At 37.6% G+C, this 24,417-nt stretch overlaps 1 protein-coding gene across 1 annotated transcript in view; it reads left to right on the top strand.

The window, feature by feature from the left end:
* The window catches only part of Met (MET proto-oncogene, receptor tyrosine kinase), a 108,101-nt gene that overhangs the window by 46,449 nt on the left and 37,235 nt on the right, over positions 1-24,417 (top strand). Inside the window, exons 3-5 of the mRNA XM_013020040.1 lie at positions 9,714-9,905; positions 20,732-20,866; positions 21,772-21,945. Of these exons, the coding sequence (XP_012875494.1) occupies positions 9,714-9,905; positions 20,732-20,866; positions 21,772-21,945 (501 nt within the window). The remainder of the gene's footprint in view (positions 1-9,713; positions 9,906-20,731; positions 20,867-21,771; positions 21,946-24,417) is intronic.

Below are 24,417 nucleotides of genomic sequence, written 5' to 3'. Positions count from 1 at the left end.
CAGCTTTAAGGGATTCTATGATATAGATGTATGTTTTCCACTTTACAAATGGATTCCTGAGTCCTGAGGATCTATTCATTCTAAGTTCCCCGAGCTAGTAAAGGCAGGGCCACTCCTGAGCCTTGCTGGTCTCCATTAGATTAATGAGTTCCATGACTAAAGATATTTGAAGTGCATTGCACAGAAAGTTAGAAAAGTGAGCCCAAGGATGAAAATTCTAGAATCAGGGTAATTAGATCATAAGAGGGAAAAGAATAGGTTTCCTTTCCATTCCATAGAAAAATATATGTAAGAATCAATGAATGAATTTGAATGACAGAGGAAAAGGAACACTCAATAATGGCTGAGACTCAAGTTTAGAAGTAGCAAGGGCACCACAGAGAAATAGAATATAGAAGAGTAACTTAACTTGGGAAAGAAAACAACGTGTTTGCATGTCAGCCTATTTAGACATAGCCTGTCTAGATCTTGGCTGGTCCTCAAGAGGACAATTTTCAATGTCTGTATAAAGCTAGGTAATCACCATGAAGCTGCAAAGGACGTAGTTGTCACATCCATCACCTTGTGTAGCACTAACGCTGAGTCAGAGGCCTAGTGATGCTGTGCTCATGACTCCCCACGATGTGCACACAGCCCTTTCTTACTACCAGTTCCTTCCTTCAGTTTCACTCCATAGCTAATTCTTATTCTTTAAATGAGGTCTCAAGTGGCCCTGAAGCAGGGCTGCTGAAGCCATGGCACACTTTACTGCATCAAAGGTAGCTTAACCAACGGGAATCAGTGGAAGAACCAGAGGAAGTTTCTTCCTGAGCACATCAGACTGAGTCCTCTTCAAAGTACAAAACAACAAGGTCAGATTGTTAGGGCTGGCCCATACTATCCTTTCACAGGCATTAAAGACCCTGAAGAGAAAAGCCTACTTTGTCCCAAAATCACCTTCTGCACTGTACAGAGAATCCAGACTTTTATGTCAACAGTTTAGACCTTGGAGTGACTGAGAAAATTTAATTATGTCTGTAAGAAACATAACCAGACACTGAAGTCCAGAGCCCTATGCCTCTGCTTACAGACAGATCCATACCAGCCCCTCCCAGTCCTACCAAGAAAAAAGACTTTGGGAATGTGTTTAGGGAAGAAAACTAAGTGAAATTCCTGACATTACTGAAGTAGTTTTTAACCAACCATAGGAAAAGTTCTACATAAAGAAGGACTTCTATTTTGAAGTATACATTCTATGAAAATCATTACTAGATTTGGTACAAAGTATGGTTCTTGTGGAAATTTTAGTCACTGTCAGGAAGATACAATGATCAATCTGTCAGTGATATTTCAAAATAATACACTTGAAAAAATTATCTGCAAAGCTGTGCTTAATGGTATACACCTAGAATCTGAGCACTTAAAGAGATTGAAGCAGCAGACGCTGGAGTTTGAGGCCAACCAAGGCTACATAGTTTCAGGCCAGCCTAGTTTATACAGTGCTTTCTCTATCTCAAAAACATAACAAAAATTTAATCTGCAAAGCTACAGATGATGATGATATGTGCCTGCAATCCTAGCACTGAAGAGGTTGAATTTGAGAACCTAGAGTTTGAAGCCAAGTGAATTTCAGACCAGTCTCAACTACATTGTATTTGTCCTATCTCAAAAACAAAACAAAACAAAAAAAGTTTATCTGCAAGACTGATTCAAACTATCTATAGATGAGCTAAATCTATCCTATAGATCAATTAAAAGAACCACTATTTTAAATATATCACATCCATAATTACACTAAATTAAATATAATTGCATATTCACTGCATACATCATAGTGTTAATTAGAGGAAACACTTTGAGTCAAATATATTAAGGTATATAGCACTTCTATTTTCATTTTATGAAAAAAGCTGTATATCTGAGTCAGGTAAAAATATTTGACAAGTACTCACGAATAGGTAACAAAAAACGATGATGAAATTAATTAAAGTATTGCATAGAGGCTTATAAATTATGCAGTGTTTCCTGTTATTAATTCTGACAGCATGTAAGACTTTGGGTTAAGGAAGTATGTTTGCCAACAAATACTTTAAAAAAATAAAATAGGGTATTTGTCATTGGTTCTCAGAGGTACATAATTATTTTGGAACAGACTAGAACCTAAAAAACATGATTTTAGAGCTGTATAATTATTTTGGGAAAGACTAGAACCTGAAAGGCCTGATTTTTTTTTAATTTCATCTAGAACTCAGAGTCTGCTCAGATTTTGAGGTCAGCCATGGTGGGTGAAGGTCAGTGATTGTTGACTTACTCTGTAACCTGAATAGGCCAGGCAATGATTTCATTTGGTGACTACAAAGGACAAGGTTGGAAAAGTATCTTGTAGAGCTGGAAGAAAACTGAAATCAATTTCATACATGTTTAGATAAGGAACCTAGTTTGTTCAAAGTCTAGGACTGGTATCCTAGATTTGATCTTGGGCCTTCTATTAAGCACCATGACCAACCAGTACCTGATGTCCTTCTAGGCTTGTTGTCATATGATTAGATGAATTAATATTTGTCAAGTGCTTCAAATAGTGTCTAACATAGTGTAAATGCTGGTAACAATGGCTAAATCACTGAGATAAAACTAAGTCTCACAGAAACACTACATGCCTTGCGTAAGTTCAAGTAGATCATCAAACCTCACGGGGGTAGATCAAATCCTGTCCCTTCTGTATCACCATTCTACTCCATCAGGTACTTAAGGAACCCCTAGATCATGAGTCTGCCACAGGGACTGGAGAAACCCAGGAATTAGAAGTAGGATGCAGTACAAGGGTATGTGGACTGTGAAATCAACAACCAGGATTCAAGCTCCAATTCTACAGCTGTGACACCCTGAACAGCAGTTCCTTCACCTGTAGAATTGTGATTCAATTGGTGGAAAGGTTGAAATGATATGGTATGATTTGGGAACCATAATCCACAACATAAATGTCATTGGTATTATTATTTTGAGCTAAGAAACCCCATGAGAACATTTCAAAACCACTGTGGACATCAAGGAGTTAGGGAGCAGGAAGTTCTTGAATGGCTCATTCTATTTTCTCATGTCCCATTTCTTTCTTCTAAATTTTATAATGATTATATAGTCCGTGTGTGAAAAAGAATTAGAGATTATATATGCTCACATGTGTGTGTGCATGTATAAAACCAATACTCATATATTTAAAGAGTATATTGTCAATGCTTTTAAATTTTTTATTATCCTTAAGTAGTTGTACAAAGGAGATGTGGTTCATGAATACAATATTGAGCAATGTCACCCCTTCCAACGTTCTCACTTGTCCCTTCCCAGCCTACTCCTTCTCTCGCTCTTAATTTTGTAGGATATACTTTGGATTCTTGACAGCTCTCTCTCTCTTCCCCTCATTTGTTTACTTCTTTCCCCTTGATCCCACTGCACCCCTTTCAAGTACCAACTGCCTAGTGTTTTGTTTTGCTGAACTTTGCCTTTGCCTTTTGATGTCTCCCACCTATGTCATCACAAAAATATCACTGTCCCACTAAGAAAAAAAGTAAATAGTGGACTGTGCTCAAGTGGTAGAAGCGCTTGCCTTGAGCTGAAGAGCTGAGGGACAGCAGCCAGGACCCGAGTTCAAGCCCCACCACCAGCAAAAAAAGTGGGGGGGTATCGGATAAATGATGGTGAATTCAGTGTTCATTTTCCCTTGGTCTGACATTGCACTATATTTGTATGTATACATACTGTCTTGAGTGAGGTGTTTTTCCCTCATTTCTTTTTTCCTCATGACTCAGACACCTCAAGGTACATGCTTACATTATCCACTTTACTCTTTGTCACTATGTCCCCCTTTGGCTTTCAAAGCCAAAGCCTATGTCATTTGAAAAGAGTTGTAAAGAAAGGTTTTAGAAGAAGATAGAATTTGGCATACCCAAGCAAGAAATGGGTGCCAGAGACAAGTAGATAGTAGAGTAACTACTGCCAAAGCAATGTAAAGATGCACGACTAGGCTCTGACCACAGTCAGGATAACCACTCTGAGTTGTACCTTAATAGATAAAATGGTAAATGGCAGCAGAGTTGAATGTCATACTAAGAAGATTGGGTCATGTATGGGGGCACACATGCCCAGAAAGTAGAGGCAGAGGCAGCAGACCCTGAAGTCTGAGGCTATATAGCAAGTTTGGGCTATCTAGCATATTTCAGGCCAGCCTGGGCTACATAAGAGGGAAAAAAAAATAAAGGAAAAAGATTTTTACTGCAGGCTTCTGTAAAGCAATTATGGTTTTGGAAAAAGGAATGACATCTCATGACAACTTTCATGCAGAAGGTATGAGTGAAGGAGGAAATCCCAGCCTAAGCAGGGCTTGGGTGTGGAAGCAGGGACTGGGACTGCTGGGAGCAGTGCTAGACAGAATTCAGCAGGAATTCATCATGACTTGGAATGGAAAAGGTTAGAGGAAAACGTGTTAGTGATGATCATAATTTCAAAGTAATCTGAATGAATGCATGGTCATATTCATTAACCAGCACAGGCAATAAGGAGAGCTAGATTTATGAGCCAAGCTAATTAGCATATCCCAAAATTATCTCTCAGCTGTTATCCAGAAAATAATGATTAATTCCAGTCTGAAAATGAGGCGTTGGTATAAGATGTATAATCTCTCCCACTCTCATGCACACATAAACACACACACACACACACACACGCACACACACACACACACTCACACTGGGATTGGCCTTGTGCAAGCTAGACAAACATTCTATCACTAAGTTATACCTACAGCCTTTAGGATAAGATAATTTTGAAGGCTTTGTTGTAATTGTGCAATTTCAGAACATCTTCCAGAATAGTAAACACTTATAAAAGACATTTATGAGCTTGAAAAGTAGAGAGAAGTGGTTTCTGAGGCCTGTTCCCAGTGTGAATTGAGTTCTATGACTGAGTCCTGAGTGTGATAAAACTTAAGTTGCTGTGAATCTTCTATGTGCAAATGCCTGAGTTCCTAGCACATTGTATGTGGAGAGTAAAGACTGATTTCCTCCTTCCCTTGATCACTCCCTATCCCTCCTTTATCTCTCTCCCATCCCTTCCTTGAATATCCCTGTTACTATAGAGAGAGAGTCCCTCTGGCTCCTTCCTCCTGCTAGCCCAAAGCCTCTGTAGAGTTCTTCAGTTCTCCAAATCAGCTTCTATTCCAGTTGTTTTCTGCCAGCTATGCTTAGTTGTGCCCAAATCACAGGGCTGAATGACCTTGAAGAATGCATAAGTTGCCCCAGCAACTGTATAGAGTATTAAAGCTAGACTATCTCATCTTCCCTGGACCAAAGAACTGCAAACACCTTTACTCAGTAGCTTTAAGAGACACTGCAAATGAGACTAAGATATCCATGATGGCACAAAGCTTCACCATTGCCATGTGGAAAACTTAAGCTTAATCGATTATATTATTAAAGCTCAAAGATGGCATAAAATATTTAAGCTAGTTCTTGCTGCCCTGACCTATCACTGAGTCCATCAGGATTCAGAAGAGGAAGTAGAGGAAGACAAAAAGGAGGAGGAAGAGGAGGAAGAGGAGGAGGAGGAGGATTCCCTCTCCTGCAGTGCACCCAAGCTCTCCTCTGCAGACTTTGCTGTGGAGAAAATAAAACAAGTAAAAGATCTCAACTTCTCAACTTATTATTGCCACTTGAACCTGACATGCTGTTCGTTGTTTTATAGTTCCAAATTGCACATTTTTTTAAATCAACAAGTTCAGTAGATCCTTACTCAACACTGTGCAGTGTCTTCACACTTAGGATTTTATCAGAAAGTAAAAGGCATAATTCAGTCCTTCAAAAATTACTATATGAAGAGTTGGATTTTCCAAATAAAAAGGCATGAAGTGAATAATATAATTATTCCATTCACTTCCTTACATTCACTTACACTCACTTTGATTCAGAGTTCTATTATTTGTGCCTTGTCTATATGGGAAGAGATACATAGAGGCTAAAAGCCCTTAGTTGTATCAGTCTCTCTCCATGTTAAAAAAAAAAAAGCCAGTGAGTTCCTGCAAGTTTGGAGACCCTGTGAGCATCACTTAGTCATATCTGATCTCCAACCAATCCATACCTCAAAGCAAATAAGGTAGGAAATAGGCTCAATGTCTATTAGCATTTGCAGATACACTATTTTTCCACAAGTATTATTAAATATTTACTGTGTGCAAGGTACCATGCAGAAAAGATAATAAGACAGTTTCTGTCTTTTGGATAGTAGCCTGCCAATATTTTATAATCAAAGACAACTCACAGAAAATATTTTATCCCTCAGCAAATTATTTTATATCACAAATTAACATCTTTTTTTTTTTTGGTTGGTCGTGGGACCGACCACTGTCCCGCAGCTCTTCAACTCAAGGCGAGCACTCTACCTCTTGAGCTACAGCACCACTTCTGGTTTTCTGGTGGTTTATCGGAGATAAGAGTTTCACAGACTTTCCTGCCTGAGCTGGCTTTGAACTCCATCCTCAGATCTCAGCCTCCTAAGTAGCTAGGATTACAGGTGTGAGCCACAGGCACCCGGCTACAAATTAACATCTTAATTATTTTGAGTATTATTTATGTCACAAAGTATTTTATAGCCCAACAAATTATTTTATTTTGTTGTGAATCCAATAAGTGGTACTATACCCTATGTCAACTTTGAGGCATTATAGTTCCATGTTTGTCTCCTCAATTTAGAGAAAAAGAATAGGAACTAGCAAGAAACAGAAGCCTTGCCCTAAAGAAAGTGGCTGCTTTTGCAGTGCAACACTTCAGATAGCCTTAGATTTAAAATTTGTTCTTTGCTCCTTTGAGCTGCTTCCCTTGGCTTTGGTTGTGTCTGCAAAATGGACCACTGATCATCAATGGAAACTTAATTATCAATTAATCAATTACTATTGAGTTGCTAATATGACCTTGTTATCTGCTGCTCTTCAGAGCAATCCATAGCATTTCAATGAAGAAAGCGTCGAATTAAATAGCAAACTGACATCACTAATACTTCAGAATAAATACCTAGAACTAAAACATTAACAAGAGTCAATGGGTTTAGCCACTCTAAGACTCATAGTTTGCTAATTCATAGCCATTGAAAATAAAGAAATAGTTGTAGATGGAATAGAGCATTTTATGTGGCTTTTAATCATGAAAGTCAAATCCCACCATGTGACAGATGGTAAGGTTGTTGTAAAAGATGAACTAAATTGGTTTGTTCTTAAACAGTAAGTTAGCTTGAGTTATATTATGCTAATTTTTAACTTATTATAACAATGGAATAATAGAGGAAGTTCTAGCTTATTATTTTCCCAGACTTGTTGCTCCATACAAAAATGTATGTAAATGAACTTTTTCTCTCTTTTCCTTCCCAGGAATAAATTTCATTTCCTTAATATAGCCTTCTGACAGATTATTTATCTCTCATAAACACTCCCCAATTTCTGCAGGAAAATAAAAAACTTAAATTAAACTAGGATTGGATCACTTATTTGTTTATTTAGTTAATACTTATTAGCTATGAACTATGTGTGATATTTAGTCTACTAACCATATAGCAGTGAGAGTGGAATCTAGTTGAAGAGAGCCATCGCAAGAGAAATTTCCCATTGTCTTATACTTTATGAACAAATACAATGCTTTAACTATAACTGTGTTAATCTATGCTATGCTGTCTGTGATACATAAATGAAAGATATCACGAGAACTATAGAAAAAGAACTTGACCTTGAAATTATCGTCAGGGCAGGTTCCTGGAAGATGGTAAGCTAAATTCTAAAGGAAATATGAGTTCACAAGGTGAGTGCAGATGAAAGCAGTCATCCAAGAAGAGGAAACAGCATGTGCCATGGCTCCTAACAAAAGAATACATGGCATTATGGAAAACAGAAAGCAGACTCAGAGAGCAGGAGAAACTGGATAGAGGTCAGATGAGGTAAAGTGTAGCCTGCCATATTAAATGTGCTTTTATTTTTCCTGAGAACAATGGCAAGTATTAAGTGTTTAAAGTAGAGAGGCCATAATCTAATGTGTATTAAAGAGGAAAAAAGCCCTACTGCACAGGAAAGAACAAATCATCTGACAGGGATGATGGTGAATGTGATGAGTCTAAATAGGAAGCCATCGTTGTAATCCAGTAAAGAGGTGGGGATATCTAAGGTGAAGATTGTAGTGGTGCAGATTGGAGAGTAGGAGATATTTAGGAAGTGTGATTGATAGAAATTGGAGATGGACTGTATAATGGGGGCTAAAGTAGAAGGAAAAATCTGGGATAAAACTTAGTTTTTAACTTGTGCACCTGGAGGGATAATAGAGCCATTCATGGATTTGTAATGTCATAACATCAGGACAGGGAAAGTTGGTCAGGGTGAGCCTGAAATCTCTGAAATACATGACTGGAGATACAGCTGTGTGTGTGTGTGTGTGTGTGTGTGTGTGTGTGTGTGTGTGTGTGTGTTCGCTAAATGGAAGACATCATAGAAGAGAAAGAAATTTTCAGGGTAGAGTATGAAGGGCCTGTGGAGGAATAGTCATTAGGTGTGACCTTGAGAAATTCTGGTATTGACAGCCAGACATAAATGCTTCATGAATTTATACAATGGAGACTAAAATACTTCTTAGAAGATATAAACACATTGGTCTGATACGGAGGCATAAAACAGAGAGACTGGAGCATCAAATTGAGGAATGTTTAGTTATCATGTATTACTAAACAATATTTTTAACTCCTTTCACTTGAAGTTAAATATAAAGATAGTTACCAGGTTGCTATTTGGCTTTCAAGAAACTTGTACTGAGATATCTGATGACTTTGTTTGTTTGTTTTGCCAGTGATAACAAGTACAGGAGTTGCATTTGGTATTTTCTCTTTTGTTTATTTTTATTTTTTTTGGGTCCGGTCGTGGGGCCTGAACTCTGGGCCTGGGCTCTTTCCCTCAGCTCTTCAGTTCAAGGCTAGTGTGCTACCACTTGAGCCATAGCGCCACTTCGCTTTTTTTTTTTTTGCTTATGTGGTGCTGAGGAATCGAACCCAGGGCCTCATGCATGCAAGGCAAGCACTCTACCACTGAGCCACCTTCCCAGCCCAGCCACCTTCCCAGCCCTTGCTCTTTTATTTTGAAAGAAGTTTGTGTAAACAATTCTGCAACAATTCTGCAAGGTATGGACTTTTACCCACAGTATATAAGCATTTTGGACCAGGATGTGATGTGGACCCTTGAATCTATGCTCTTCTCTGTCTCCCAATCAGTTATTTACTGCTTGCCACTTCCTATGGTCTCTTTGCATGAAAAGGCACAGGGGCACACATTTTTAAAATGTGGTTATCCGATGACTCTAGTGTTTATTATTCCAGCTGAAATTCATCTCATAAGATTTCCCTGCTAGAAGCATTACAGTGGATGAAACATTTAAATTATTTTTCTTTTAAAAGCACCTGCTATGCTCCATCTTTTCATATGCACATATTGAACTACAGTGCAAATTATGGTAGTAAGGTTTGTCTCCAGTTTTCCAGTGTGTATACACACATCATGCCTAGTAAAACTGGAGGCAATTCAGTCACTGGAAATATTTATATCTGTCTGCATCGTTGGTCTGTTTGTATTCCTCTCCAAGCTCTAAATAGACACAGAGAAAAGTTTGTTCCCAGCTTGTTTGCATCTGGACTCTTACGAATTCTATGGTCATATTTTATTCCAGACACTTCTGAGAAATTCGTCAGGGTGTGAAGTGCGCAGTGATGAATATCGAACAGAGTTTACCACAGCTTTGCAGCGTGTTGACTTATTCATGGGCCAGTTCAACCAGGTGCTTTTAACATCCATCTCTACCTTCATTAAAGGAGACCTCACCATCGCTAATCTTGGGACATCAGAGGGTCGTTTCATGCAGGTGAGTGTTTTCTGGGAGTCTCTCCTTTATTTGCTATCACACAGTTAAATTGTTTTTGTTTTTGCAGTCAGGTGTTTGTACGTTCTTACATGAAAATCACAGCTGAAGCTAGAGACACAGTCTAAAAGCCAAACGATAAAGCCTCCATCCACTTTTTATGGGTATGGCTTCTTTTTGCTAAACTTTTGAAGCTTTCAGTTTGTGGTCCTTTTAATTTTTATGTCTGGAATGGTTTGGGATTTTTTTTTCCATTCATAAGTTGTATCACATGATTGGAAAGTAAAAATGAAACAATTAAAGCATTTCCAGGCGATGTTTTCCTATTCTAAGGGAAGCTGCGGATCAAAGGAGAGCTATTGTGTAAACCGTGCATCTCCATGAGAGGAAACATTCACATCATTGAGAAGTATTGGCAGGAGTTAGGAAGGGACGCTACCATCCAAACCTCATTGTGACTCTGGCTCTCCTGATTCTACAAGGTGGTGGGGTCAAACACAAAGAAGCTCAACTACTTTTTTAAAAAATGGTTTTATCAAGAAATACATTTAATAACTAAGAAGATGATTTCCATACAAGAAAAAAATCACAGTTCATATAGCATTTTGCAGAAATTAAAGTGCCAGAGTGCTGAATTTATTTTGCTGCTTTAGCAATTATTGATGCTTTCTCCATGAGTTCATTAGCAGGTACTTGACTAATGTGAATGATGATGACATCTATGGAAATGCTGAATTTCTGTGAATAGTAGAACTTTCTGGTAAAAGGAAATGGTTGGTTTATAGTTGTCTGTTTATAGTTAATATCCTTGTCACACATTGGCTTTTAGTAAACCTTGCCTACTTACACATTTTATATCTGTGTTCTATTCTTAAATATACTGACAACCGTAGTGATATTGATTGTCACCATATTTTAAGACCTACTAATTACATTCCTCTGACTAGTTTACATGGTAGGATATTTTTAAAAAGTCATGAAACATGTAAGTAAAACCTTTCTTGCTCAAAATTGATAATACTGATCTTGTGAGCCTATATGCTCCCCCACCCCTAACTTCTGTTGCCTTATTGTTGTTAATTGTCCTTTTTCTCCTCCTCCCTTCTGTCCCCTAATCCAGTGTTGCTGTTTATCGATTTTACCTCTGTGGACCATTTAATTCTATCATTAACTTCTCAAAATCTAAAGGAGGGAAATCTAGACCTCCCACACTGACATACTCTCTTGTGTATTTGTACCTATTATCCTTGTAAAATATATAGTATTGTTTGTGTTTCTGTATGGATTCAAGGGAGAAATACTGAGGTTTGAATTTGGGACCTCACACTTGCTAAGCAAGTACTCTTCTGTTTGAGGCCACCAATCATTTTTTGCTTTAGTTTGTTTTTGAGATAGACTCTCACATTTTTTCCCTAGACTAGCCTTTCTGTCTCCTCCCACATAGCTGAAATGATAGGAATACACCAGTTTGTGTTTTGGTGTGTCTTTATTTTTTTTTCTTTTTTTCTTCTTCAGACAGTCTTAGTAACATTCCCCCCCTCCCCAGAACTAGCTTTCAACTTCATTCTATCTCTACCTTCGATTAGCTAAGATTATAGATGTGAGCCACTACATTCACCTAATATTTATATGTATTTTTAATTTCCATCGAGGTATCTTATACAATTACAAAGAATTTTCAGGAGCGTGAGAGAAGCTTCCTTGTATTAGCTACCTGATGTGCTCACAATAATGGCTTTTTCCCCTTTATTTCTGCTTTTGTTTTTCTAACTTTTTTTTCTCACCAATTCAGGTTCATGTTAGCATACTTTATATAATCACTTAAGGCTCAGTATTTTTTTACATCAAATGTTCCTGGTCTATTTCCAGATGCTAAAGTTCATTAAAATCCCATTTCTTAAATAAGAGTCCATGCCATCCAAGAAATATATATATATATCAGTTTTACTATAACAATTGATTATTTTCTACTACTGTGTGCATTAAAAAGCAATCAAATATTACCAGCATCTAAAACAAAAGGTGAAAATAAACGGACCTTTATTTCTTAATAGTCCTGGTGGTACTGTTTTTTTAATAGATGGTATTTAAGTCATCAACATGTTTTGTGAGCCTACTACTAACCTAACTTTGCTTTACTAGGCCTAAATAAGTGAAGCAGAGAAAATACAAGACCTGCGTTTAAGGAAATAAAATTTTGGTCAAATAGAAGAAAACATGTACCTTGTATCAATAGTGCCTGTAAAAAAAAAAAAGTGGGGGGAGGTGAGAATGAGGGCAACAGAGAGATCCACAGAGGAATAATTTATCTGACACTTGCCTAAGAGTACTCCATTAAGTTTTATATAAATAAACTTAAAGCATTTGAAGAAGCAGACAGTCAACATCTCTGAAATCCAGATTGTTTACAGCAAATAGTAGTTGGGGAGGAGGGAGAGGGCACTAGGAATAGAGCCAAGACAGTGAACTCTCCAGCTAGATCGACCAGAGCAGTGACTTCCTACCAAGTTCTGTAAATGTTTTGACAGGGTTAGAACACTACATCTGTAGCCAGGCTGCATTTCCACAACTCTTGTTTTAATAAATACTATACCATTTCTGTTACAAAATAGCATGGGGATATATATATATATCTATCTATCTATCTATATATATATATATATATATTTCCCCTGCAAAGACAGCTGCCACACATGAAAAGGAAAAGAAAAATGATTTTACTTCCTTCCTACCCTGCAGCCTAATGGCGAAGTTACTTTGCAATGTTTCCCCCTTCCCTCCCCCCAAGAGTTTGCAGCTGTTTCTGCCCTTCCCATTGTGCTTGAGTTCAGCTCTGGCTGGGAAAAAGAGTCTGAAGTCCCAGCTGTTGGGTGCAAAGTGAATCAGGTATTTCACAGTGGTTATTTGATTAGAAAGAATTACATTGTTTAGCTAACAATAGTGTGAGCATGGCAGGGAGGACATTTTTAACATGTTCTCAACGTTTATATAAGTGTAACTTATCTCATACAGGTGCAGCTATTCTAAGTATCCTGACGGGTACATCCGTGTGAGTCTCTATCTGTAGAAATGTGTCAATATAGATTTCAAAAATGGTTTTGATCTGTGTGATCACTCTCTTGGGATGTTTTGAAGTAAAATAATATGACGAGTGATGTTTGAGATAGTATAAGTAAACAGTGAGAATGAGCCTTCTTGTAAGGCATAGGGAGTGGAAAAATGTGGCTAAGGAGCCCTAGTGTAGCCTGCAGGGCTACGTGGGAGAGGGAGGAGGGATTCTCATGAAGATCACAGGACTAATCATAGGGATTGCCTGGTCCCCTCTTCTGAGCTCCTTGGCTAATCTACATCCAAACAATGCTTGCTTGATTTTTTTTTCTTTCTTTACAGAACTTGTATAAGGCCTTTAATCTCTAAATGCAAAGCCTTGCTATTAAAATATTTGTGCATGACTGTCAGTCCATAGAAAGTGAAAGGATCCAGGATTGGGGTGGGTGGGGTTGCTGGACGCCTTTCTAAGGTTTGTTTCAAGTTCAGCTTCACAGACATTTACCAGCAACCACCCTGTGCCTGCTAACAGTGCCCACTGCCTGGGTACAACCACACCTACCAGTAGGCTCTATGATACATTCTTGGTTCTATCTCTGTTCCCCTTTTCCTTGCTCCCCTATTCCTTCATAGGCATTCCTCCCCATACCCTCTCTCTTCTGTGCTTACCTGGACTAATAGAGGCCAGAAATAAAAGAGGTAAGAATCCACTAAAAAGACATCCTTTGCTCATGACCATCGTTTCAGATATGATGTTAATAATCAGTGAACCTGAGAAAAATGACCCCCCCATCCAGTAAGATTTGCTGTCTTCAAATTCCTTGGGCTCCGTGCCACCAATATGACATACCTGTTATAGAATCTCATGGGTATGTTTTTCATTGGAAGCCTGGTACATACATCACATTTGGAACTGCTGTTATTATATACTATGGAGACACAGATCATGAATTCAGCAATATTATAAGCATTAGGCAGAGACACAAGCAAATGAAGCTTAAACTCAAATATCATTTCTCTTTGGGGGTTGTTAATTCTCCCATCTCTTTTATAAAACATTAAGATAAAAATGTGATCTGCCTTTTGAAAAAAAAGTTTCCATCACTGCATCAGTTGTCTATTCTTTAGAAGAAAATATGCTCAAGAGCCCTGAAATTTCTTTTTTACCAAAAAACAACAACCAAATTATTGTAAGTAATTATTTCAGTATATCCACAAAATATTAAGCTCAGTTCATATAGACTCCTAACGTGAATTAATGCTTGTTCTTGAAGGACATATATTCTCTACACTATCACATACATAGAAATTTAAAACATCACAAATATCTGGAAGCATGGGGAAAATGTGAAGCTTTTCTTCATTTTAGTGTTGGGTAACAAGGAGTAACTGAAATATCTTTCATGGATGCATTTTAGGAAAACAAAAGACATTGTAAGACATGAAATATATTTACCAGTAGTTCTTGAACTTTTATCATGTCAGCACAGATATTTTGTGCACATAGATTAGCTATGCTATAATTAGTGCCTCAATAATGTTGACTTGAAAGCATTGGTTATTTAACTTTTTTCTGATTTTTCTAGTCTATTTGGTTTCTAGAGGTTCCATTTCTTGGATTCACTTTTAGCTCATTTCAAAGAATGAAAACTCATTAGCATCATAATTAATGAGTGAAATGTTTTGCCTTTTCCTAGTTCTCTGTTGACATTTAAAAAAAAAAACTCTTATGCCTACTTACCAAAAAGAGAAAAAAAATCAGAGAAAATTTATTTAATTCAATCTTGCCCCAGGCATTTTGTCTCCTAGTTTTAAATCTGAGCTGCCAATTCCAAACAGTTATTTCTACTTTCTACTTTTTATCTTTTTCTATTTCATAAAAGTAAATGTATGTCTTAATTGAAGCAAGTAAGTTTTCTTTACTTTTTTATTTCTTCCCATATAAACACAAATTTCTATCATAAACTAGTCTGTTCTAAAGCATGAGGTATCAGAAACTATATTTTGACATGCAAATTAAACTGTTGAAGATTATCTAAATTCTGACATATTAAATAAGGCTTTCATCAAGGCTCAAGTAAGCTTCCAATTTCATACATTAATATAGTAGAACCTACTGTGTGTCAAAGTGTGTTCTGTTCTGGGTACCACAGGGAAGCACACACATTACCAGAAGCTCTAAGTTCACATTCACATATAATCCAGTGTGTTTATCAGTAATGTCATCATCTTTACTCACACTTTTTTTCTTGAGCTCAAATTTCAAAATTAAGCAGATTAAAAAGGGCTGAAAATGTGGCTCAAACAACAGAGCATCTGCCTAAGGAGGAAAAAAAATGAGCTTAAATTTAATACTGTGAAGGAGGAGGAAGAGAAGGAGGAGGAGAAAGAGGAAAAGGAAGAAGGAAAAAATACTACATGGTGGCACACATCTATAATCCAAGCACTTGGAGGTTGAGGCAGAATAGTCAGGTGTGTGTGTGTGTGTGTGTGTGTGTGTGTGTGTGTGTGTGTGTGTAAGAGAGAGTGGGACAGACAGACAGAAGAGAGAGAGAGAGAGAGAGAGAGAGAAACAGAGTCAGTCAGAGAAAGAGAGAGGGAGAGAAAGAGAGAGTGTGTCAGTCCATCCCAGGGCCTGACACTGTTCCTGAGCTTTTTCTTAATCAAGTCTACCACGATACCACTTGAACCACAGCTCCACTTCCATCTTTTTGGTAGCTAATTGGATATAAGATTCTAACAGACTTTCTTGCTTGGGCTGGCTTTGACTCAGGATCCTCAGATCTCAGTCTCTTAAGTAGCTAGGATTATAGGTATGAGCCACTAGCATTGGGCAAGAATAACTATCAGAGACTAGACTAAGCTACATACTAAGAGTCAATCTCAAAAGAAAAAGAAAAAGGAAAGGGAAGAAGTCTAATGCCAACAAAAATTTTAGTGGTCATTCAGGCATCTCCAAGAATATGACATAATATAAAATATTCTTAGTCCACAGCCACTAAAGTTAAACCCTCAGACTGGCTATTTTCTGGTAACTTCCAAGGGCCCCTCCCTCTCCTTCAGGGCCTCCACTCTTCCCTATCCTACAGCCACACCTTTACCTCCTTCCACAGCCTGCCCTATGATTTACCTACTACCAACAATCAATCACCACCTCTTCCAAGCACAGGCCCTGGGGCATGTACATCATCTCCTACTTTGACTGCTTAGCCTATCAAGAATCATCCACGTTCCCTTCCCATTCCTTCTTGACCTCTGCCTGTCTTGGATGCTATTTACAAAGGTCCAGTCTGACCATGAGGAAATGTTCTTCAAGATACTAATCAGGGGTGCCTAAAAGACTCCTCCAATAGGAGACTTTGAACCTCCAGAAGTACACCTTCCTCTTAATTTTAGAAAACATTTGGCAGAGAAATACAAGCAAAAAACACAATGAAGTACCACTTCACACCCACTAGAATCAACAAAATGGAAAATAACAAGTGTTGGTGAGCTTGTGGAAAAGTCAGAACTCTCAAATACTACTGGCAAGACACTGTGGGAAATAGTTCAGAAGTACCTTAAAAGACCAAATACAGCATGCTATAAGGCACAATGATTCTATTACTAGACAAGTATACAGAGATACACATGTTCACACTGAAAGTTCTACACAAGATCTGGGCAGGGTAGTGCATTCCAGCTACCCAGGGGGCAGAGGGGAGATAACTGTAGTCTGAAGTTGTCCCCAAGGAAAAACATGAGACCCTATCTGAAACAGACTAGAGCAAGAAAAGGGATAGGAATATGGCACAAGAGGTAGAGCAACCACCAGCGTAGCAAGTGGAGGCTTTGTATAACAAAAAGTTATACATAACTGTTCATAGCAGCATTGTTCACAATAGTCCCAAAATGGAAACAACCCAAATATCTATCAAGTGATTAAATAGATAGCTAAATTATTGTATATACCCATGGAATAAAATATTATTAAGCAGGATATGCATGAATAAGCCTTAAAACATTTATATTAAGTAGAAAATCGGATTCAATTCATATGAAGCATTTAGAATAGGAAAAATCCTATACAGAAATAGAAAATATGAGTTGTCAAGGGCTAAAGGATTTGGGAAAAATGAGGGATAATAATTAAAAGGTGTATGGTGTTTGAGAGGAAAAGAGTAATAAAAATGTTCCAAAGTTAGTTATGATGACAATTCAACAAATCTATAAATACACTAAAATCCAGTGAATTGTCTGCTTAACAACAACAAAAATTATCCACTCAAGAAAACAGACAGCCACATTCAAATATTGTATGCTAAACTGTGTTCACAATTATTTTTTAAAAAATTCAAAAGTAGCTTAATTTAGAATAGAACTTTATGTAGGGTAAGGAGATCTAAACTCTATATATTTGTAGAATTTCACCTAAAACCATTTCATTCAGTTTACAGATTTACAGATTTACACATAACAACAGTTTTATTTATCTTTGCCATATCATCTCCCAACAATGGAGTAAATTCAGATTCCTCCCTCTTCTCTCAAGACAATGTATTAGTCCTGCATTCTCAAGAGTAGTAGAGGAATAGGGCTTATGATCTAAACACCAAAGACACAGTAAAAACTCAAAAGATAATTGCCAGTGTACTATTACACACTAATTATTCTGAGATTGCCAAGTGATTTATCCTCAAAATTAAATTTCATGCCAAATTCTGGTCTGTCCCTAGAACTATCTCCCTGACAACAAAAAGCAACTCCTAAATCCTTCAAGAATTGCTTCAGGGGCATTTTGAGAGCTGAAATGATTACTCAATTATTTAGGATACTGGCAGTAATGGAAAAGGAGGAATTGATGATTGAACTGCATTCTTGGCACTTTAATACAGTAGATGTCTTTACAGACAAAGGGCTAATGATCAACTGAAAAGGTATTTACCTCTGTGGTCCAATCTCTGCTCTACATTCCAAAGGTTCATCCCCTTTTCCACAAGGCCTTCTTGTCTTCCCTCCCTGCCCATTTTCTATACCAAGCAACACTCATGCTAGCTCATGCTTAAAAGTAGAACTTCACTGGCTGAGCTAGTCACATTTCCTCAGAGCCATCAAAAAACCATTTCGGTGGAGAGGCTTTTTCCTTAGGCACACTTAACTTGTGCGGCCAAGATTACTGAAACAAGGAGTAATTGACAAGGCAAATATATTGTGAAAGTAATTTGAGTGCTTCAGCTCACCAGAGCTCAGACTTGAACCCTTTTATTGGTATTTACTCTGGTGCTCCAAGAATCTAGTGGCTGAGTATTTAAGAACAGGTCAAACACAAGGATTCTGGATGAAGTAACTTGAAAACTTAACTCTTTCTACCTTAGGATCTATGTTGTATTTTCTTTAAGGCAAATAGTAGTAGCTACCTTAGAGGGTAATTCTGAGGCATCAGTAAAATCTCTATTTAAATCACTTTGCCTAGCTTAGCCTGGCTTGATTAGACTCCCTATTCTCAAAGTACATTTTCATATGTATGAAGTTTCCAGACAGAAAGGTTTGATGGGAAAAACAGTCAATCCAAGACCAAGGTGTTAAGAGCTTCTTTATGAAAAGGAAAAAAAACCATACTTTATGAGAAATAAATATTTGGATATAGACTTTGGATATTTGATAAAGTTAAAGAAGGTAATTTAGTAATTAAGATTGATTGCCTAATATAATTATGGGAAGACCAAGAAGGTAGGAACAAGAAGATTAGATGTAGAGTGATATTAAGGCTCCAAAGTTTCACTCCTGACATATCATGTGACGGTGGCATTTAAAAACCACAGAACATCATTTCAAAGGGCTCTGGGGATATCTAAATAGCATGGTAAAAATGAAGAGACAGAGACAAAATGCAAATATTCATGGAACTAGTAGTTCATAGTGACAAATCATCTTCAATGAAGAGGAAAATACAGAACAGGTGAAGAATAGAATTGTAGTACGAAGACAGGCTGATGTTTTGTGTTGATTTTGATTTGTGCATAAGAAAAGGAGATTTTTTTTTCACCTTTACAGTTTGAAATGATTGGCAATGACAAGGGAAATGTGGAGCAAAGTGAAAAAGACAAAATGTGAGGTACTAAGCATCGGATGTGAGTTAAGATTAAAAGCTAGACAATTGAAATCTGGGTATTAGAGAAGAAAAGGTTAAGAATTCTGATGCCTGATATATAACCAGCCCATTAGAGAAGAAAAGGTTAAGAATTCTGATGCCTGATATATAACCAGCCCCTAGTGAGAGATAGGGTTGGTAACTAAATTCGTTTACACTTGCCTGCAAAGGTTAGAAGTACCTATTTGGCTCTACATTTAGGAAATAGCAGTACTTTCCATCTTGACGACATGACTTTTGAACCATCATTTAACTTCTGTACAAATATAGCTACCATGCTTAATGGAGATGTTTTGAAACTGTTGAGTGCTTGCAGTAGAACAAATGTTAGAGCCAAAATGTCATGATGTTAAAATTTTATGGCTCAGTGTGAGCTTGGTTAGTTTCTTGATTCACAGTCCACTCTGAGAACAAATTAGGTACTTTGGAAATCTTCCTAAATTGTTGCAGGTTACTCATCACCACTACTGTCTTGGGGGAAAAAAAACAACTCTTGTTCCCCCCCCCCCGAACAGTGTTATGTTTGTATGTTTGTTAGAATACGAAGCAGTTATTCCTCTAATTTGCACTCTCTTTTTATGAATATGAATAACAAACATGATAAGTTAGTGAGTTTAATCCTTCTCTCAGATGCCCATGTCTGTCCCATGATTTCAGAACCAAGGCAAGCAGATGCACTTTCAGTGCAATGCAAAAGATTATTAGAGATGTCAGGCAATTTCACAGAGCAGATTTCAAGCCCAGATCTGTCTCAGCCTCCTACACCCTCATGTACATGCAAACTGATGGCCTACTTACCAGTGACAGTCTCTCTGAAGCACTCCTAAACCCTCATAAAATCTGCATTCAGCTCAAACAATTATCATGATCTTATCTCAGTTGTTGACTGCTGACTCTGAATTTCATCCCTGGGTTCTAGAACTTTACATAGCTGGGAAAGATCCCCAATTAGAAATATCTGAAAGCTGTACTGACACCCAATTCTCAAATCTCGTTTCCCAGGCATTATTTAAACCAGCAGGCCTTATTTTGAAGCTGGTGTAAGAAGCAGAACTTTATTTTAATAGAAGTAATAACATATCATGGGACAATAGCATATAAAAAATACAGTAACTACATCATTTCCACGTAGCAGGGGGCCTATTTTGAGCTCAAAAGATTCATAAATACGGCTTAAAAGTGGTAAAGCCGGATCCAATTCCAGGTTTCCAGACTCCACTTCCATTACTCTTACCATTACGTCAAGGAAAACTGCTCCATAGGGAGGATTGAGAGGATAGATTAAAAAACGTAATCCAGAATCCTTGGAACCAATGTGATGTCTTCCTTCTGAGGAGAGTCTTGGCTCTTACAGTTGCCCACACAATTGTGCGGATTTGTATGCATATGCTGGCTGATTGATTGGAAGATCTCCTTCCCTAGATTCCATTAAAAGATCATAGCAAAAGTCTGTCTTGAGGGTTCCGATGAATTGGCTTCAAGGCAAGAGATTAGAGGATGTCGTATTGATTTACAGCAAGATGAACTGTTGAGTCTCTAGTTCAAACACCCACGAGTTCGCCTTATCTGTGATTATCATGATCATCCACATTTCTACTTGTATTTATAACAGGGCTTGTGGGAGTGAGGTTGTTTCCTTTTTGTTTCTCAGGTTGTGGTTTCTCGAACAGTATCATTCACCCCCCATGTGAATTTTCAACTGGATTCCCACCCTGTATCTCCAGAAGTGATTGTAGAGCACCCACTGAACCAAGATGGCTACACTCTGGTTGTCACTGGGAAGAAGGTAAGCCCTGTTTCCACCCAGAGTTTCCATGGATATGGTTCTTCCTAACGAGATATTTATAGCCAGCCTTCTATGGGTTTTATTTTGTTTTGTTTTATAACTTCTTTCTTCATCTTAGATCCAGTCTCCATTATGCTCTTTTTTGGGTATTCCATAGATCTTCTGAAATAAAATTAAGTTTTTAACTCAAGGGATATTAAGCCTAAGGGAGATCTTCATATTGTGCTTTTCTCCTCCAGAAGAGCACTACAGAATGAAAATTACAGTCTTAAGAGTAAAACTATAATGCAAGAAGATAAATCCTGCAAATACATATTGGAATCTAACTCCAGCCAATAATCCCTTTTCCTCTGGGACAAAGCTGTGCATCTGAGTAGGAGAATTGAATGCAACCTTACTTAGAATTTCCCAGGGGTGCAACTGTGCTTTCTTACATCTTAAATTATACTCTCTTATTATTTGTAAGTAATCTCAGGCAGAGCTAAATGTCCACACTATCTAGAACCTCTGACATTTAATAATGATGCTTGTGTACCTGAATGGTACTATTATATTAATATTTTGCTTTGGTTTTGATTTGGGATTTTTGGAAGCATCATCTTACTACGGGTTCCCAAGCTGGACTGGAACTTGCAATTCTCCTGCTTTAGTCTCCCAAGTAGTTGGGAATTCCAGGCGTTTACCACTGTACTTGGTTATTACTGGCTAGCAGTGTTAACTTTATCATCTATGTGCCAACAACAGAAGAAAGGAAAGAGTCGTTTTATCATTTTAAACACAACAATAGTTACAGTTTGCACAGATTCAATAGACTATAAAATTATATGCATTATCTATAGTTTTTATATATTCCACTTTTACTTAAACAAATCAAAAACTCCTCTTCCTGTCCTTTCTTTTCACAGATCACCAAGATCCCCCTGAATGGCTTGGGCTGTGGACATTTCCAATCCTGCAGTCAGTGTCTATCTGCCCCTTCCTTTGTGCAGTGTGGCTGGTGCCATGATCAGTGTGTGCGGTCAGATGAATGCCCCAGTGGGACATGGACTCAGGAGACCTGTCTGCCAGCAATCTATAAGGTCAGAAACTCTGTCAGCTGTTACGTGTTCAGTAAACACAAGTTGCTCCTTTTTAATTTTTTTAAAGTATCTTTAAGTAGTTGTACAAATGAGTTGCCATCTAACAAAGCAGTTTGTGAATATAATATGTTTTTGTCTGTGTCATCCCTTTCAACATTCTTACCCATCATTTCCCTACCCACTCCTTCCCTCACTCTTCTTAATTTTGCAGAAACCCTCTTTTAAAAAAATCCAAATCTCAATTTATTCTTTTAGCGGTGAAGCATCAGCCAAAGCAACCTGTCCCTCTGTTGCTCTAGCTTTTCCCTAAAATAGGGAAAAAGACTGCTAAAGCAGTCTTTTTTTTTTACAGTTTTTTTTAATTGTAAAGGTGATATACAGAGAGGTTACAGATACATAAGTCAGGTAAATAAGTACATTTCTTTTTCTTAATTTAATTTTGTTGTAAAAGTAATGTACAGAGGGGTTACAGTTACATATATATTGAGTACATTTCTTTTTTTAATTTAATTTTATTGTAAAGGTGATGAACAGAGAGGTTACAGTTATGTAAGTCAGCTAATAGATACATTTCTTGTTGAACAATGTTAAACCACCCCCTTATTTTCTCCCACAATGCCTCCCCCCTGACTCCCCTCTGCCCCTAAAGTTGTAAAGTTCATTTCCAACATAAGGTCTAGGGAGTATCACTGTTGCATTGGTGCATCTGTTGTACTTTGTCTTACCATTTTGTTATTCCCTTTCCCTTCCCCAAATCAGATAAATGTATATACAAGACACAGGAGCACTCTTGAGTCCTGCATTTGAAGTGCTTGCCTCACATTTACTGGCCACACTCTTTGGAGTCTGCGCTCCTTTATTGCTGTATGTAAAACAGAGCAGCATTGCTCCTCATTTCTTCACACTATGATTTATTTTTTTCCCACCTGACTGACCCATTCTGATTCCTCATTCTTTCCTTCATGTCAGATGCCCAGACAAGAGCCTCTATCAGCGTAGGGACAGATCAGTTCATGGCAAACCCTGGCCTCTTAGGTAAACCATGTAACTTGATAAGCCAGCCACCCTGGGGAAGATAGGAAACAAGGTGTCTTCCTGTTTAACCATTCGACAGAAACACTGAATCATCACAGATGGGAAATTGTCTTCAGAATATTGTGGGAGGCAGTGAAGGGTCAACACCCATGGATAGCTAGGAATCTTGTCTCAATGTACCTGGATGTGTTTAAAAAGGCTGACCTGATTACTAAGATCTTCTGTGAGCCATTTCATGCCTTAATCTACCCAAAAAATACTTATAGAGTGTATGTGTGTATATATATACTTATATATATTTACAAAGTACATACTTATATATAAATATGATATATATATATATATATACTTCTAAGTATATATGCTTTAAAGTACATGGCCTTTCCTAGACACTAGGGACATTCAGTCCACAAGGAGAAAAAGGCACCTCCTGCTATTGGGACCTTAGTTTTTGCAGTGGATTTCAGTCCTGACAGTTTACATTTTAGCCATGCACACTAACTGTGTCTTTATTTACCTAAGTTTGTGCTTGGCACAACTTAGATGAAAATCTCTGATTCTTTGGTTCAGTTATATTTTTCTTTAAAATAATTCCCAGATGAGGATCCAGTATGTATTTTTCTGCCTGCATTTAGAACAGTTGTTGGACTTTAGAATATTGTTCTTGTGAAAGATTTAAGTTAAAGATCTCCTTCACCTGGCTCATTCCTAAGTAAACAAAGTGTGCGGGTCAGGATAAGAGCAGTCCCTAAGCAGGTGGCTGTTTTCATTTAGTTACGGGTTAGTTAGGTCAAGGTTTGCAGTGGCTGACTGTGTTTCAGTCTAATCATTTTCCATTAGGTTTGACATAGTTATCAAGACTCAGTTTGACTGGTCAGGGAAAAGAGCTAAGAGAGAAAATGAAAACAAATGTAAATCTATGTATTTATATACTAAGTAATTATGTACTTCATATACTCTTAAAAATTACATATAATCTAATGCATTTATAAGCACAGAGCCTTGGTCATTTTAAGCACTAGAAATTTGAACTCTTCACATTCCATAAAAAGAAATATGGAATGTATGTGTGAATGTCTATGTGTGTGTGTTTGTACACACACTGGAATCACAACAATTTCTTTTTCAAAAAATAACCAACCAAGACAAATGGAACATTTAGTTTCGTCCACTGTACTTCTCTTCACTAATCATGAAGGCTATGTTAAACAAAAAAAGGCTGAAGATAAATCAATATTTGAGAAATGGGGAACCAAAGAATCTTTTATATATTTGGGGCTCCTTCTTTCATCTTCTCTAAGACCATCCTCGTACATTTGGGAATGTTTTTAAAGGTTGCATTGTTATCAGGCCTGGGCTGTATAGTCAGAGGGAAAGTGGTACAGCTGAGTCCATAAATCCTCTCAGTTCATAGTTGTTAGGAAGATTTCATGCTAC

This window comes from Dipodomys ordii, unplaced genomic scaffold (assembly GCF_000151885.1).
Source record: "Dipodomys ordii isolate 6190 unplaced genomic scaffold, Dord_2.0 Scaffold48, whole genome shotgun sequence".
NCBI lineage: Eukaryota > Metazoa > Chordata > Mammalia > Rodentia > Heteromyidae > Dipodomys > Dipodomys ordii.
The sequence above is the reverse complement of the archived record's forward strand: the minus strand, read 5'-3'. Positions and strand labels throughout refer to the sequence as shown.